We start from the raw sequence: 17565 nt of genomic DNA on the forward strand, positions 1-17565 counted from the left end.
CCATGACATAGCAAATATAAGATGAATACTTTCAAAACATAGCGTATTTAATTTGCAGGAAAAACTCTTGACTGGTTTTATGACTTTGATTCTATACATTCCTCTTTTTCTTCGAGGTATAGTTTTGGACAATGATTAAGAAAATCAATGTATAATTTAATACAACATCTATTTAGATCAGCTAGTTTTTACTAAAATCAACAATGAAATTAATTGCCTGTAATATTACAACAGATATCTAGATTACCTAGACTATATTGACACACTGATATAGTCTTTTGCTCTGATGTGGTGTAAATCAATCACCAATCAATAAAATCCTAAATTATATGCACCCATGTTAAAATGATCATACATTGATAGTATGTTTTGTGTCTACTTTTGACTATAATTTTGGAAACTCAATCTCCTTAGTGAATACAAAGATTACACTTACTCAGCTGAAACACATTTAGAATTAATCGCTTCTATTTAGATAGCAACATGTACATGTTTTGTCTTTAGCAGCTTCAGAAAGGCCATATGTGTATGTATGTGATTTTAACCATTTACCTCGATGTTATGTATTTTAACCTTTGTCGCCAAAGGCTGAAGCAGGTCTACCGGTAGTAACCACTCTACTCTGTCCTTCTGTCTGGTCGTCCATGCAAATAAATATTTTCTTCAAAGTTTTCTTGGCTTCTATGAAAGGGAATGATTTTATATTTGGTCTGCATGATAATGTTGAGTTGTACCGAGTAAGCAATTTTGACATCTGACATGTAGCCACTTCCTGTTTGCCAATAGTTTGAAATTTTATAACACTCATTCTACAAGGAGTATTTTCGTCATACTTTTCTTGGCTCCTATTGAAGTGAATTATTTTAATATTTGGTCTGGGAATGATTAGTTATGCTCCCGTGTACATGTTACCTCAATCGAATGCATACAGCAATGCAGGTCAAGACCCAGTATTGATTTTATTAACTGCTGTTAATTCTTGATGTTCTATTATGATTTTTGTTTTTAAAACAAAAAAATTATAACAGTTGAAATCATTGTAAAATTAAAATATATTGTGAGTATTGTTTTAATATTTCATTTAGATAGCCTCATGCTTATTTGTGGGATTTAATGTAAACAGCTGTTCATCAGTAATGTCTAAAACAAGTCTGATAATCAGTGCTGATCAACTAATTTTGCAGAAATTATGTCCCCTTGTGATATAATTTATATTGAAAATTGCTTTGTAAGCAGCCTTACCTAAACAGTTCTAGTTGGGTTTCTATGAAGTTATATCAAAGGTTTATATCAATCAGGTCTTGGATTAGTTTGATAATCAGTACTGATCAATTAATTTTTTCAGAAGTTATGCCCCTTGGAAATAAATAGTATATGAAAAATTGCATTGTTATTAGTAATCTATTGCCAAAATGTCTTGTAGGCTTTTTATGAAAAAGTTTTAAAGAGGTATTGCCCTTGGACAGATAAATATGTGCATTGAAGGGGGACATTGGTAACCTGTTCTTTTATTTAAACTCTTGTAGTTATTTTTTATTTATTTTAGGAAGTACCCACTCCACCAGGAGGTCCTGTATCTGGTGGTAAGTAGAAATAGTATAAAAATAAGGAGATGTGGTATGATTGCCAATGAGAAAACTAACTATCCATCAAAGTTCAAATGATGTGAATAAAAGCAATTATAGGCAGTTGTATGGCCTTCAATAAGTATATGTATTACTATATTAAGACTGAACTCACTAAATATTATTATCATTTTGCATCAGAATATCCACTTTATTCCCCCGTGTGATGCTGCCTAGGCAAGCTTGAAGAAGTCATGTACTTTCAATCCCTTAATCATAATAGAATTTCAAAATAAGGTTTATTGCATTTTGGAAATACAACTGGTTTTGTTACTTGTTTGTTGCTTAACAGTTTATTTTAAGACTAACATAGAATACATTAAAATGAATGTAAAAATCCTTGGTGGCTTAATATCTTTTTAAACCATTTTAACCAAGCTTGACATGGTGATACCCAGGTTGTTCATTGCACTTAGTGATTGCAAGATGTTTAAATTTGGCCCTTTGAAGCCTTTACTTGTGTTGGAGTCACAGGTTGGCCTCAATTATCATTGTCTTTGATTATTGTCATAGAAACATTTTAAAACAAATTTGTAACTATTCTTCAACTTAAAAATAAAAAGGATAACAGGAATTACTAAAGATATCAGTCCATACAACAGTACTAAATATATCAGTCTACACAACAGTACTAAATATATCAGTCCATACAACAGTACTAAATATATCAGTCCATACAACAGTACTAAATATATCAGTCCATACAACAGTACTAAATATATCAGTCTACACAACAGTACTAAATATATCAGTCCATACAACAGTACTAAATATATCAGTCCATACAACAGTACTAAATATATCAGTCCATACAACAGTACTAAATATATCAGTCCATACAACAGTACTAAATATATCAGTCCATACAACAGTACTAAATATATCAGTCCACACAACAGTACTAAATATATCAGTCCATACAACAGTACTAAATATATCAGTCCATACAACAGTACTAAATATATCAGTCCAGACAACAGTACTAAATATATCAGTCCATACAACAAACAACGCCAACCACCAACACCCAACTTCTACGAAAAATAGATGAACAAACAAGGAACAACAACAAACAACACATTTGACAAAAGACAACCAAAATTGCACAGACTTCACTACATGAAGCTAAATTGTGCAATCTTCCAAGAATTTCTGACAGATACTAACTGACTTTTTATAGACTCCACTAATAAAGTAAAATTGTTCAATCTACCAAGAATTTCTGACCTTGCTTAGAGTATGCGACAGATAGTAAAGTTGTGAACCTTCTGTTTAAAGTTTTGATAATACTACATTCTATATCTGATTTGTTAAATGTCTTTGTTTGGCCAAGAGGCAATGATTTGTTAGGTTGCATGATTTCAATCATTTAGAAAAAAAAATAACGATTTTTTTAATTGTTTCATACATGTAAACATGCAATATGAATAAAATTGCAAAAAACAACATAAGGCAACTAAAATAAACATTATACAATTATGGCCCGTTGAAATGGTGAATATCCAAAATTGTCAACACGAGAAGGTTATTTCACTGAGGGCGCAGCCCGAAGTGAAATAACTTTTAAGGGTTGACAATTTTGGATATTCATCACTTCTAAGGGGCCACAATTGTTTTATTATACCGAACTAACAGTGAAAGGGCATTTTGAATCATTGTAAAAGCACTTACCCTTGAGTCAGTAACAAACACAAGTTGACGTTCAAAAATACATGTAATTTGTGTCTTAGAATTCTCGTATGTTGGTACAACAAAGGTAGATTCTTTTTGTAAAATATTGATGGCCCTGAAAAGGACCGTTATTAGAGATATCATCGGCACAAGATGCACGTTAAAAGCCTTATTTCCTCTTCTCTCCATCAATGAGCTCATCAATGGGCTTCTTGTAACTTGAACGTTGCCATTTTGTTTATTTACGTCTGTGACGTCATTTTCATGAGTACAAATCAACAAACTAAAAAGGTTATTCGCCGGTGAATAATAGGGTTATTCAACGCTGTTGTAAATTTTTAGGGTTATTCGTTCTTCCTTGCAATTGAATGAAAATTAACTGAATTATTCCATGTCACGTGATAACGTTTTACCCAATAGAATTGTTTGAAATATATGTAAGGTGTAATAAAACCATTTAGTCTTTAGGAATAAGCCTACTGCATACAACAAGCCTTAAAATCCCTATTGTAACAACAACTTGTCAAGGTTTCAGAAGAAAGGATGGGGATCTGAAAGCAAACTTTAAAAATTTTAAATTGTCACAGTTATTTTCATTTCAGAAGTTGTAACAGAACAACCTGGATTATGCTGTCCACCAGTTCCATGCAGATTAATAAGTATGATTATGTTTTGCACTACAGATCAGTCTACATGTTAACCCTGATACCATCCATCTTCCCCGTATCAGACTTTGGACTAAAACTTCAGGGATGATATTGGAAGTCTTTTGGTGATATCAGGACTCATATGTTATAATCTACATTTGTAGATGTACTAAAAAGCATAGGAGTAAAACATTTTGACAAAAGAAAAATAAAATGGTCAAATTTCATTTGATTCAGTTTAAGAATTACTTTAAATGCTAAAATTAGATATTTTTGTTGTAGGTGAAGGTGCATCAAATAAATCAAGTGAATCATCAGAAGATTTAACTGAGTGTATACAGCTTGAGGTTGCCCTTGATACTTTACCATGGACAATAGATCAGTGTGCTGGTCGGCCTGTATCTGGCCCGTTTATAAGGTGAAATCAATGTGATACTCCAAATTTTATCATTCTCTATCAGAATTTTTTTTATTGATGTGTTTTTTAGGGTTGAATTGTTTGTATTATGTTGTATGAGACCATTGAATGTTTGTTAGGGTTAAGTAAACATTTGTCATCACTTGGTATCAATTTTGTCCTGGCACCAAGTTTTTGTCTACCGTTTTAGCTCACCTGGCTTAAAAGGACATGTGAGCTTTGTCATCACTTGGAGTATGTTATCGTCGTCCATTGTCTGTCCTCTGCCAATCGTTGACAGTCTGTTGTAATCCTTGTAAATAATCTTCTCCTCTGAATGTACTGGACCAAATGTTACAAAACTTTACCTGAATGTTCCTTTTGGTATTTAGTTTAAAAAGTGTATCTGGGGTTTTGATCCATTATCAAACATGGCCAATTCTGCTAAAAATAGTATATAGGGGTAAAATGCAGTTTTTTGCTTATATCTCAAAAACTAAAGCAGTTATAGCAAAAAAATAAGGAGATAAATGATCAGCAGGTCATTATGTCTATCTTCTGTCAAATTTTCTGAAAAATCAGACCACACAGTTTGGAGTTGAAGCCCCTGAAATGTCATTTTTAGTAAATTTTAAAGTTTTTGGCTTATATTTAAAAAAAAACTAAAGTTAATGCAATCTATCATAGGTAGAATTGATCAACAGGTCAAGGTCTATCTCCCATGGAATTTTCAATAAAATTGGACAACCTGTTTTGGAATTATTACCCCTGAAATGTCATTTTTTGCAAATTTCACAGTTTTTGGTTAATATTTTGAAAACTAGAACAGATAGAGAGAAATTTTAAACAGTAAAAATGACCAGTAAAATCAACAAATAAGTCAATTTGGCTGAAATAGTCAATTGACCCCTTATAACTGATTTTCTATTAAATTATGTAATTCTGAATCACATCATTAAGCATCACATATTTAAACATTCCTCCTTAGTTTTACCTTTGTTTAGGATTAAATATATGTTATGTCTAGCTAACAAACATCGGTCAAGCAATGCTTGTTGCCTAGCAGTATCACACAATACCTAGGAATTGCTATTTCATTACTGTATATTCTTTATTTAGGAAATATATATTGTAAGTACATGTTATATAAACACACAGTCAAACCCACTGATAATGGAAATAATATAGCTGAAAGCATATAGCATTTGGTTTTAATTAGTTGTAAATTATTTTCTTCATTGCTTTGGGAAATTTCTAATGCATTCTTGATTTAGTGACTTTAAGTTCTTTTATCATCAACCCTATTTTGGATTTCCTACACTGTTATTTAAATGTCTCAAGAAAGTTTAGTAGAATATCATTTTCTAACCTGTTATAACGTAAACAGGTTATGTTTTATGAAGAAAAAAAACAGTAAAAACTGTCATCCATATAAATCCTACAAAAATGCCACTTAATAAGATCTAAAAATAAGCAAATTAACTGATTGCAATAAAAGAAAAAACAAATAGCAAAATGGCATAATTTTTACCATGTGAGCGTTCAGGTTTGGGAGCCTCTTGTTATAATGTTCTGGAAGGTGACATATAGGCATTACATATTAAACGTGAGAATATTGTCATCCTTATTATACCCGTCCATTTGTCCATCTGTCTGTCAGTCCATCAGTCCTGTTCTTGTCACCGCAACTCCTCTGAAACCACACAACAGAATTTCATGAAACTCTGTAGATAACAAGGAGAAACTGTAGATGTACATATCGACAGGAAATTATGATTCAATATTTTTCTAGGAGTTATGCCCCTTTGAACTTAAAACTTACAATTTTGGACTATTATATACTACTGCAACAGTTTGTCATTACAACTTCTCTGAATCCACATGATGGAAGTTAATGAAACTTTGTAGATAATAAGGACATAATATGTAAATGTGCATATCCACAAGAAATTTTTTGATCAGTTCACTTTTGTAGGAGTTATGAGTCTTTGAACTTAGGAATTTAGTGATATTTTGTTTGACCAGTGACAATGTGGGGGCATGGGGTATGTGAGGGTGCTCACAAAGGTTCTTTAATTTTAATTACTATGGATTCATATATTTTCGTAGGTACTAATTTTAGTGGATTGAGGAAAATTTGCTTTGTTGATATTTTATTCTGTGGTTTTGCCAAAGTCTGCATATATTCTTATAGAAAATTTCTAATTCATTGAACATTTAAATTCATGGTTCCCCTGTTCCCACAAAATCCACGAAAATGAGTATTAAGTGAATCCACAGTATACATTTATTATAGTTGAAAAGTTTCTCATTTTCTTGTTTATTTATATGTGGCAGATAAAATAAATACTCTGGTGCTCCAAATCTGAAAGGGAATTTTTTTTGGCGCTTCATGCTGATCTAATGAGTAAAGCCATTTTCAACTGATTTTTACAGTTTGTTCATATGTTTTGCTGTTACACACACCACTGTTTTAGGTAAGGGCACTCACAATTTATTTGACCCACCACATTCTGTATATGCCTGTCCTTAGTCGGGAGCCTGTAATTTAGTGGTTGTCCTTTCTTGTTTATCAGTTTAATCATTGTTTTATGGACTCAAATTTCACCTTTTTATCTTTTAACAATAGTGTTGTATGTTTCTTCTCAATTGTTTGTTTTTAAAAGCCCCTTTCAATTCTGAAAACTTTTCTCATGTATTTATCTTTGGTACTCTTTTAACATCCATGTATTCCAACGTCAGTCGGAATATACTTTAGGTGATCATACTTCAGTACTTGACGTTGTTTTCAATTTGTTGATATGTTGGTATTTTGGATTGCCGTGTAACAAAGTAGTCCTGACAAAAGACAATTGATATTTATTATTTTGTTTTCTTATAATTCTTGGGATATGATGCATTTACCTCTTCCCTGTGAACTTTACAGTGAAACCTATATATAGATTGAATTTTATTTTGATTCAAGGTTTATAGGTCAAAAGTTTATAGGTTAAAGGTTATAGGGTAAAGGTTTATTATTATAAGTTTATAGGTTAAAGGTTATAGGTTAAAAGATTATAGATTTATAGCTTTAAGGTCAAAAGGTTAAAGGTTTATAGGTTAAATGTTTATAGATTACAGGAATATACAGCCTTATGAATGATGAATGAGTGATACTTGCTCCTAATATTGAATTAATATAGAATTATTAGCAAAAACGATATTAATTAATCTTAATTCTATTTAAGGAATTATAAACATTTATTAAGCAGGAATATTATGTCTTACCAGCTCTAACTAATATTTTTCCTCTGATCTCCTATTTGTTTTGACAATGCTATGTAAAATTTAGAAAATAAATGCCTACTTAACATTAACAGCATGCTACTGTGTTGCTGAAAAGTTTTGTATGTACTGTGTAACTCTAAATAATGTTCACCTTCATGCATTTTCTTGTACATTTCCAATGTCATAATGCTTATGTTATTATGTCACAGTAAGGTTCAATTGTTTAATAACATGATTTAGACCGATTGACCTTGGGTCAACCATTATAACTCAATTTGAAAAGGAACTTGAAATTGGTCTTAAGAATGTTTCCAAATTTTATCAGCGGCTTTTTTGAAAGATATAATTATTCAATCTTAAATTTATTGTCAAATTGTCAATATCTTGGATAATGATTTCATTAAATTAATATTGTAGTGTTTAATTGGCTAGAAAACAAGTTTATGTATCACAAATGGTTAAAACTGGTCTTCCATTGAATTGTGTAAGCCTGAACCACATCATTCAGCATCATATATTTAACCATCCCTCCCTTGTTTTACGTTTGCTTGATATTATTCATATGCCATGTCTTTGCTAACAAAAACATTGACGAAGCAAATTCAAGCAATGCTTGTTGCCTAGCAGCATCAAATAATTCCTAAGGGAATTGCTTATCTTATTACTGTATATTCTTTATTTAGGAAATATATATTGTAAGTACATGTTACATAACCACACAGTCAAATCCATTGATAATGAAATAATATAGCTAATATTGTATAATGATAACCATATAGCATTTGGTTTTAATTAGTTGTAAATTGTTTGTCCATTGTTTTGGGAAAATTTCCAACAAATTCTTAATTTGGTGACTTAAAGTTTGTCTACCATTAACCCTATTTTCAAACTGTCTAGATTCTGAAACAGAGGATTATTGACAGTTCTTCTATCCATCCATATACTGTGGATTCATTTATTTTCGTGGGTACCAATTTTCGTGGATTGAGGAAAAAATGTGTTTTCGTGGATATTTGATTTCGTTGTTTTGCCAAAGTCTGCATAGAAACGTATAGAAAATGTGTACTTCGTCGAACTTTGGAATTCGTGGTTCGCTTATTCCCACGAAATCAACGAAAATTGGTATCCCACGAATAATAATGAATCTATATAGTCATTATTTTGTATTATAATGTCGCTTTTATCCTTCTAGAGTTATGCCCCTTTACAAATGGAAAAATTGCTGAATTTTTTGGTTCCATTCTCTAACTTAAGTTTGCCTCAACCAAATGTTATGAAACTTATACACAATGCTTATTACCTTATAACACAGATCAAGTTTGAACTTTGATGTCGTCACTTTGACCGTTCTATAGTTTTGCCCCTTTACAAATGGAAATATTGCTGAATATTTAGTTTCCGTTCTCTAACTTAAGTTTGCCTCAACCAAATGTTATGAAACTTATACACAATGCTTATTACCACAAAACTCAGATCAAGAACAAATTTGGGTAGCATCACTTTTACTGTTCTTGAGTTATGTCCCTTTTTAACGTTATATGCAAGCAGGGGCACCATCTGTGTCCCATATACACATTCCCTATTTATTTTACAAGGGTAAGGGTGGAGAAAATAAAAAAGGCCCTACAGTAAAAAAAATCAGAAAAGTTTACTGAACAAGTAATAAAAAGAGTCGTAAAATAATTGGTCCCCCTCTGCCCCTTCCAATGACTACCGCTGAATATTTGAATAATTATTTGAAAGTTAGTTTTAATTAAATCTTTTATAGTAGCCATTCTAGATTTAAGTTGAAAAATATCTAAATTTTGCAAATTAACTTAAGGGAGTTTCATGTCATCAGACAGTTTCATTACTTTATAGTAAGCAAATAGAAAATTTTCTTTATTTGAAAATTGATGATACCAGTATGAACATTTGTAAAATATTTTCATTATTAATGGATTCAACTGTGTAAAAAGTATATGTATTATTCATAGGTGTGATTTGCTTGTTTAATTTTAGGGTTCTAATAATTGCATTTTCTGCTAGATTACATGGGTATCCTTAGTATTAGTTAAAACGAAGAACTTAGACTGTCTTTTACCTTTAGTTTACCCATTGACATTATAATCATAGGTGTCAAGTCTCCAGATATCAATTAGAGTTCGATATAGTATTATTTGATAATTGATCTTTTACCAAATTAAATTTTTATGATGCAGGACTAACAAGTAAATCTGTGAGCTAGTGCTCACTAATGATACCCTCGCCCCGCTAAAAGTATAAGATAAACAGGAAGTTGTTGAGTGATGAATCTGAAAACGCATCACACGGTATAGCTGACTCATATAAACCCTGAAACCAAATTTAAAAAATCCTTGTAATGTAGTTCCTGAGAAAGATGCGACGAAAAATATTCATGGGACTGACGGATGGACTGACAGATGGATGGACTGACTGATGGATGGACTGACAGATGGACGGACTGACAGATGGACGGACAGACAGAGGTAAAACAGTATACCCCCACTTTTTTAAGACGGGGGTATAATTATGGTATATTGGATTAACAGTTGAACTTAGAAAATAATTAATAAGAATTCTTTAGCTAACAATTCTACTCTTGTTAATTTATCAAGCATGATTTATAACTTAATCTGTACTCTTCAAGTTTGTGCTTGTATTTTAATGGTACATTGTATTTCTGATATTGCTTAAATGTATTATATAACATAGCCTTACAGTCATCTAGCTATCTATGTGCAACTTTAAAATCTAACAAAACAAAAGCAGTGATTCTAATTTATTTTTATATAAAATATTTGACTTAATGTGTATTGAATACAGTGTATATAATTGAAAGAATTACAGGTTCTTAATTTGGTCATATTAAAGATCACAGTACTGTTTCACAAATCTATTATAAGACTTACACCTGTAGGTAACAAGTATATGACCATTTTAGTATCACATGGTCTGTTGAAATGCTGTCCACCAAAAAGAAATATTTTGTGTCAAACCAGAAAAATATAAAGATTTTTTTTTATGCATTAGATCATCAATACTGACAATGCTGAATCAGTATGTACAGAAATTGAGGGAGATTCATGTCATCTGTAGCCGATTTAGCATTAGCAGAAAGATCTGCCATGATTTTATATCTATTATCTCTCATTGAACATCAGTATACTTCATCACTATTAAGCAATACTATGATATATAACTTAGCTTCTAGTTATATCTGTAGCACTCTTCTGTCTGGCTTGGAAATACATGAAAAGTCACCATAAAAAATTTGTTTGTAGGTTTCGTTTTCGCTGTTATTTGATAAATTGTAAATATCTAGTCCATTCTTTATTTTTACCCTTATGGCTACATCCATCCAGAAGTTATGCCCAGCAATGTTTATGGTTTCCATGTAAAGATTTACTTTGAAAAAAGCTTTGATTTTATAAGAGAAAAAAATATTTTTAGCTAGCTTCTAAAATTTTCTTGAGATTGAATTTCAAACATTTTAGTTTTAGCAATTTTTTTGTATTTGTCTTTTAAGTTAATAACATGCATTATATTTTCAACAGATCTGGTAGTTATGAAGATACAAGAGAGAAATGGACAGTGAAAATGAAAATGCCGCTGTTAGATAAAATGACAATATGTGGGGGAAACTTTACTGGAATATTTGTAGAAAAGACAAAAAAGAAGGAAAATGTTCTGAAACCAGGAGATAAAATTGAATCTGTAAGTATATTAGTTCCCATTTATTATAAATAAGTAGGAAACATGGTACACTACACTTATATTTCAGCGCTCAAGATATCATTCTTTTTATAAGTACTGGAGAAATGATCAGAAATTTATGACGAAAATATTATGTTCATTTAACAATAACATTTTAAAAAATTCAACTAACCACAAACAGAAATTTGGTATCTGGCAGATCTGAAAAGTATTTTACAGTAGATTCATTATTGAGGGGCCTGATGGGGGGGGTCTCATCACGATTCACGAGTTGATTTTTTTTGTCAATCACGATTCACAGAAAATAAATTTCCATGATCACGGATCACGAAAATATAAAAAAAAAAAAAAATCTGTAGAAAAACACATCACGATAGCGAAAATGCGCCGATCACGAAGAACTAAAATAACCCATCAGGCCCCTCATTATTATTTGTGGGATACTAATTTTAGTGGATTTCATGGGTAAAAGTGAATCACAAATTTAAATGTTCAATGAAGTACAAATTTTCTATAGGCTTGTATGCAGACTTTGGTAAAAACCACCAAATCAAATATCCATGAAAATATACTCTTTCCTAAATCCATGAAAATTGTTACGGACGAAAATAAATGGTTCCACAGTATTTGATTATATGATATATAAGATATCTCATATAGTATATATATAAGATACTGTTGGTTTGTTTTTTTAGACCTCAGATTCTGAATTTTACTTGCCATCTTCTTCCTTTATTATTCTCAATCACCAAAGAAACATATTTGCAGATGATTGTAATGTAATTCGTTTTTAGACGACCGCAAAAAATTTTGCAGTTGTATATTGGTATCACGTTGTCGTTGTCGTCAGCGTCATCCGAAGACATTTGGTTTACGGACAATAACTTTAGTAAATGTAAATAGAAATCTATGAAATTTAAACACAAGGTTTATAACCACAAAAGGAAGGTTGGGATTGATTTTGGGGGTTATAGTCCTAACAGTTTAGGGATTAGGGGCCAAAATGGGGCCCAAATAAGCATTTTTCTAGTTTCCAGACAATAACTTGTGGAACGGTGTATGGATCTCTCTGAAATTATACCACAAGTTTCCATACCACGAAGGTGCTTTGGCTTTGGGGGGTTATGGCTCAAACTGTTTAGAAATTAGGGGCAAAAAAGTGAGAAAAAACAAGGGTGTCCTGGTTAATGGACAATTAATAAAAAGTACAATGTTATGTTTGGATTACCTCCCTTACACTGCTTTTAAATTATGTATAAAGAAAGTTACTATTTAAAAATGCTGATTAAGGAATATTAATTTTTGCCATGATTATGTATGTCATTTTCTATTTTAAGACTTTTATGATGTATTTAAATGGGTAATTATGGTTGCAAACTCCATTGGAAATTTGAATTGAGATTTTTTCTCATTTCAGATTTCAGAAATTAAAAAGAAAATTTCTTCAAAAATTTTTTTTTTGCAAAAAAAAAGGAGGGGGGGGGGGGGGGGTAATTTTTTTTTTTTTTTTGGGGGGGGGGGGGGGGAGGTCAATTTGCAACAGCATAGGCCATAGTGTATTGCACAAAAGCAAAAAATTGAATATAAATTCAAATCATATAACCAATTCTAAGTTCTTTGACTACAGTTATTCTGTGTCAGAAACCTATTATGTGTCAAATATTTAATTATAATCCAAATTCAGACCTGTATCAAGCGCAAATATTGTGTCCATTTTTGCCCCAACTGTTCAGGGTTGGACCTCTGCAGTCGTATCCAGCTGCGCTCGGCGAAGCAATTTATTGTCATATGCAAGATGACATCACTTCCAAACAGAATTTTCAATAAATCCCTCTGCATAATGTATGTGCAAATGTTTTCAACAGAATTCTGACACCAAAAAAGGCTTCTGAAATCCAAGTCTTTGCATTATGTGTAACAATATTACCTTTATGGGGATGAAGAATCCAATATGAATATTTTTTGGATTATGTCAATTTAATGTGTAAATTCATGCTCACAGTTGGATATGTGCCAGCCTCTGGTTCAGAAGGTCATGGGTCACAATCCCAGTTTTCATAAAAGCAAAGATTTGTCTCAGGTTCCTTACTCAGCATGAGTTAGTGGTATCATATTTAATGTCACCCTTTTTAAATGGATATGATGATATGATTTCACCTATAAATAAAGGTAATGTAATGTAACTATTATTCCCTGAATTTTTATATCCACACCATATTGAACAGTTTTGGTTACTAATTGATACAAATATTTATAATTTCAAAATGTTTGATATTGTGTACATTGATATTTTAATTTCATCTAAGAACTTGAAATGATATTTGCAGATGTGTAAAATTACAGAAGAGTATGAGCAACAAGATCGCACCTCTTTTGATGGTTTTACTCAAAGTCAGGCTAAAGAGAAACTTTCCTTCAAACATCATTCAGATGAAATGGAGGTCACATTTAGAAGAAGAAAAATCAATAACACTCCAGGTTAGTAAATCTAGATATGTAAAAAAGGTGTTCTGGTTAGTACATCTAAAAATATAACTTGAAAATCTAGACATATAAAAAAGGGGTTCTGGTTAGTACATCGAAAAATGTAACTTGAAAATCTAGACATGTAAAGAAGGGGTTCTGGTTAGTACATCTAAAATTATAACTTGAAAATCTAGACAAGTAAAAAAGGGGTTCTGGTTAGTACATCTAAAAACATAACTTGAAAATAAAGACATGTAAAAAAGGGGTTCTGATTAGTACATCTAAAAATATAATTTGAAAATGTAGACATGTAATAAAGGGGTTCTGGTTAGTACATCTTAAAATATAACTAAAAAATCTAGACATGTTAAAAAGAGGTTCTTGAACTTGAATAAACTAGGTTGAATGGAAATTCTCTTTTAAATCTAGTTGATTCAGCTGTATTTCTATCCCAGCTATTGGAAGCCAGAAAGGAAGGGAGATAATTAACTTTTTAATGAAAGTTATATTGACTTTTGACTTAAGAGGAGGTGTGTAGCTCATGAGTAGATCTTCCCCAAGTTTGTCCTGATAGATTTCAATGAAATTTTTTATTTTGTAAATTTTCCAGAATTTGATTGTGCAAAGCTTTGGATGGCAGATGCAAAGAATTCAAAAAGAGGAGACTATTTCTATGTCAGGTAAAAATATTTAAGAAAGATGACATTATGTCAAAGTTAAACAATATTTAAAATTGATGTTAATAGTTCATAGACAGCAAATGTTAATCATAGAATGGTGAATGTCAGGGAGATGGGGAAAAGTGTAGACAGCAAATATTAATCATAGAATGGTGAATGTCAGGGAGATGGGGAAAAGTGTAGACAGCAAATATTAATCATAGAATGGTGAATGTCAGGGAGATGGGGAAAAGTGTAGACAGCAAATATTAATTATAGAATGGTGAATGTCAGGGAGATGGGGAAAAGTGTAGACAGCAAATATTAATCATAGAATTGTGAATGTCAGGGAGATGGGGAAAAGTGTAGACAGCAAATATTAATCATAGAATGGTGAATGTCAAGGAGATGGGGAAAAGTGTAGACAGCAAATATTAATTATAGAATGGTGAATGTCAGGGAGATAGGGAAAAGTATAGACAGCAAATATTAATCATAGAATGGTGAATGTCAGGGAGATGGGGAAAAGTGTAGACAGCAAATATTAATTATAGAATGGTGAATGTCAGGGAGATGGGGAAAAGTATTTACCTTAATTGTGTTTTATGATATTTTAAGCTGAGACACAAAATGCCTTCAAACTTCACATAAAATATTTGCCCATAAGCATCCACCTTTTATGATGAAATTGTTTGACCAAACTAAGTTAATTACTCCAATAAAGATCCTTGCAAGGATCATATATATTAATAAGAGTGCACAAGCTGAAATGTCTGGCTTGCTTTACTTATGAATAAATTTATGTTGAAAGTTTGTAATATGAAGGTTTTACTACAAGTATCACATAAACTTACATAATCAATGTTCTATGAAAATGAGGTCAGGGTCAGATGAACCATGCCAGACAGACATGTAGACCTTACAATCATTCCATACACCAAATATAGTGGTCCTATCACTTGCAGTACCTGAGAAATAGATCGTAACATTCTACAGATGCCTTCACATGATAATATTTAAATTGAATTTTTGAACTTTTTCTGAAATGCTAGAATTCTTCTTGGTTGCATTTTTTCTTTATTGGCAAATGCTTTGGTTTGTTAAACTTGTTTGAAATTATGATGATACTAATTTTATCTTTTCAGAGCTAACAGTCCATACAATCCAGATGGATCGCCAGGCTTACCCAAACATAAAATACAGACTGGTGACATATTTCTTGTACAAGACACTTGTCCTGTTACTGCTGGTGAATGGCAGGCACTGAAGTTTGACAAGAAACGTGGTGACTGGGGACCACTTTGTCAGTCTATACCGGATAGTAATCAGTAAGTGATTTTAATCTGTACTAGAAAGTAGTCAGTCTGTAGTAGAGAGATCAGTAAGTAATCAGTCTATACCAGATAGTAATCAGTAAGTGATTTATCTGTACTGGATATTTGTCATTAGGTAGTCAATCTATACCAGAAAGTAATCAGTAAGTGATTTATCTGTACTGGATAGTTATCATTAGGTAGTCAATCTATACCAGAAAGTAATCAGTAAGTGATTTATCTGTACTGGATAGTTGTCATTAGGTAGTCAATCTATACCAGAAAGTAATCAGTAAGTGATTTATCTGTACTGGATAGTTGTCATTAGGTAGTCAATCTATACCAGAAAGTAATCAGTAAGTGATTTATCTGTACTGGATAGTTGTCATTAGGTAGTCAATCTTTACCAGATAGTAATCAGTAAGTGATTTATCTGTACTGGATAGTTGTCATTAGGTAGTCAATCTATACCAGATTGTGACCAATAAGTAGTCAGTCTATACCAGATAGTGGTCAAAACGTATTCAGTAAGAAAGTAATTTAATTATACCAGAAAGTGATCAGTAAGTAGTCAATCTATACCCGAATATTATTAAAAAGTAGTCAGTCTATACTATATGGTAATCAGCAAGTAGTCAGTCTATACTATATGGTAATCAGCAAGTAGTCAGTCTATACTATATGGTAATCAGCAAGTAGTTAGTCTATACCAGTTAAGTGATCCACTGTTGGTTTTTAAATTTTGTTTCACTGACTGTTGTGAAATTTTATGAATGTGAAGAGAGTGTTTAGTCTATTATATGAAAAATACAAATATTGAATAAAAATGAAAACATATTCTGATAACTTTTTGCTATATACTTCAAGCAAAAGTATTATGTTGTAACAGATTTATCAGCAGTGATATTTTTCAGTTCGAGGAGACAGCTTTTGATGAATAGACAACAATCATCTGATCCAAAACAAGGGAGACATAGAGCATTTAAAAGTTAGTAGTACTTGCATAGATATCAATGATATGAGGTATAGGGTATACACCAACTATAAAACACATTTAATCAGAAAATCTGGATCATAAGCAATGGGAACATAAACATTTAACATAAATAATATCTCTGACTGCAACATGTTGTTCTTCTTACATATTTCTCAAAAAATTAATATCATATACACAGATGTCTATTTTTTGTAAATTTATGCAGTTAGGTTGCTGCCATATGGACATCTTCCCATTATTTCCTTTTTCAAATTTTCTAGTTTTTACCAAGTAATTGCATAGATGCAAGTGGTTTATTATGTGCCCAAAACCTGTATCATCACCAATTGTATGAGTCTTTTTGGAACAAAGTCTTTTCTTATGGGAAAACAATATTCTCTGGAACAAATTGGTCATATTAAACTGAACTAGGCTTGAATCATCCATATATAGGTAAATGTAGATGGAGGGTTTATGTCAAGGAGACAGCAACCCTAAGACACACATTCAGAGTTCAACCTTCACAACATAAAGCATAAATAGATTAGTCAAATATGGAGAAATTAGTCATTTGATGGTCAAACCAGTAGGATCACTATAACTAAAAATTAACAAAAAATGATTAAATGCATGTATTGTTTGTTACTTTTTCACCTAGGAATGTTCATTTTGTAACCCTAAATTTCTTTCTGGTGTAAACTTTTCAACCTTATTCATAAATTCAGTGTTGTGGCTACCCTAGAATAAAGGAGTGCAACTCCCCTCTGCCCAAATACTCCTGACCTATGTCAGTTTTGTTTTTGGTTACTTTCAATGCAGAAAAAATC

At 31.6% G+C, this 17565-nt stretch overlaps 1 protein-coding gene across 6 annotated transcripts in view; it reads left to right on the forward strand.

The window, feature by feature from the left end:
• The window catches only part of LOC127709374 (caspase recruitment domain-containing protein 14-like), a 66697-nt gene that overhangs the window by 27948 nt on the left and 21184 nt on the right, over window positions 1–17565 (forward strand). For 4 of the 6 annotated variants that reach the window (XM_052214869.1, XM_052214871.1, XM_052214872.1 and 1 more), the window contains 8 exons: window positions 1547–1583; window positions 3899–3955; window positions 4226–4361; window positions 11165–11324; window positions 13652–13802; window positions 14401–14470; window positions 15595–15777; window positions 16677–16750. In XM_052214869.1, the coding sequence (XP_052070829.1) occupies window positions 1547–1583; window positions 3899–3955; window positions 4226–4361; window positions 11165–11324; window positions 13652–13802; window positions 14401–14470; window positions 15595–15777; window positions 16677–16750 (868 nt within the window). The remainder of the gene's footprint in view (window positions 1–1546; window positions 1584–3898; window positions 3956–4225; window positions 4362–11164; window positions 11325–13651; window positions 13803–14400; window positions 14471–15594; window positions 15778–16676; window positions 16751–17565) is intronic. The other 2 variants (XM_052214873.1, XM_052214875.1) reach the window with 1 other exon arrangement.

Source organism: Mytilus californianus, unplaced genomic scaffold (assembly GCF_021869535.1).
Source record: "Mytilus californianus isolate M0D057914Y unplaced genomic scaffold, xbMytCali1.0.p SCAF_7, whole genome shotgun sequence".
Classification (NCBI taxonomy): Eukaryota; Metazoa; Mollusca; class Bivalvia; order Mytilida; family Mytilidae; genus Mytilus; species Mytilus californianus.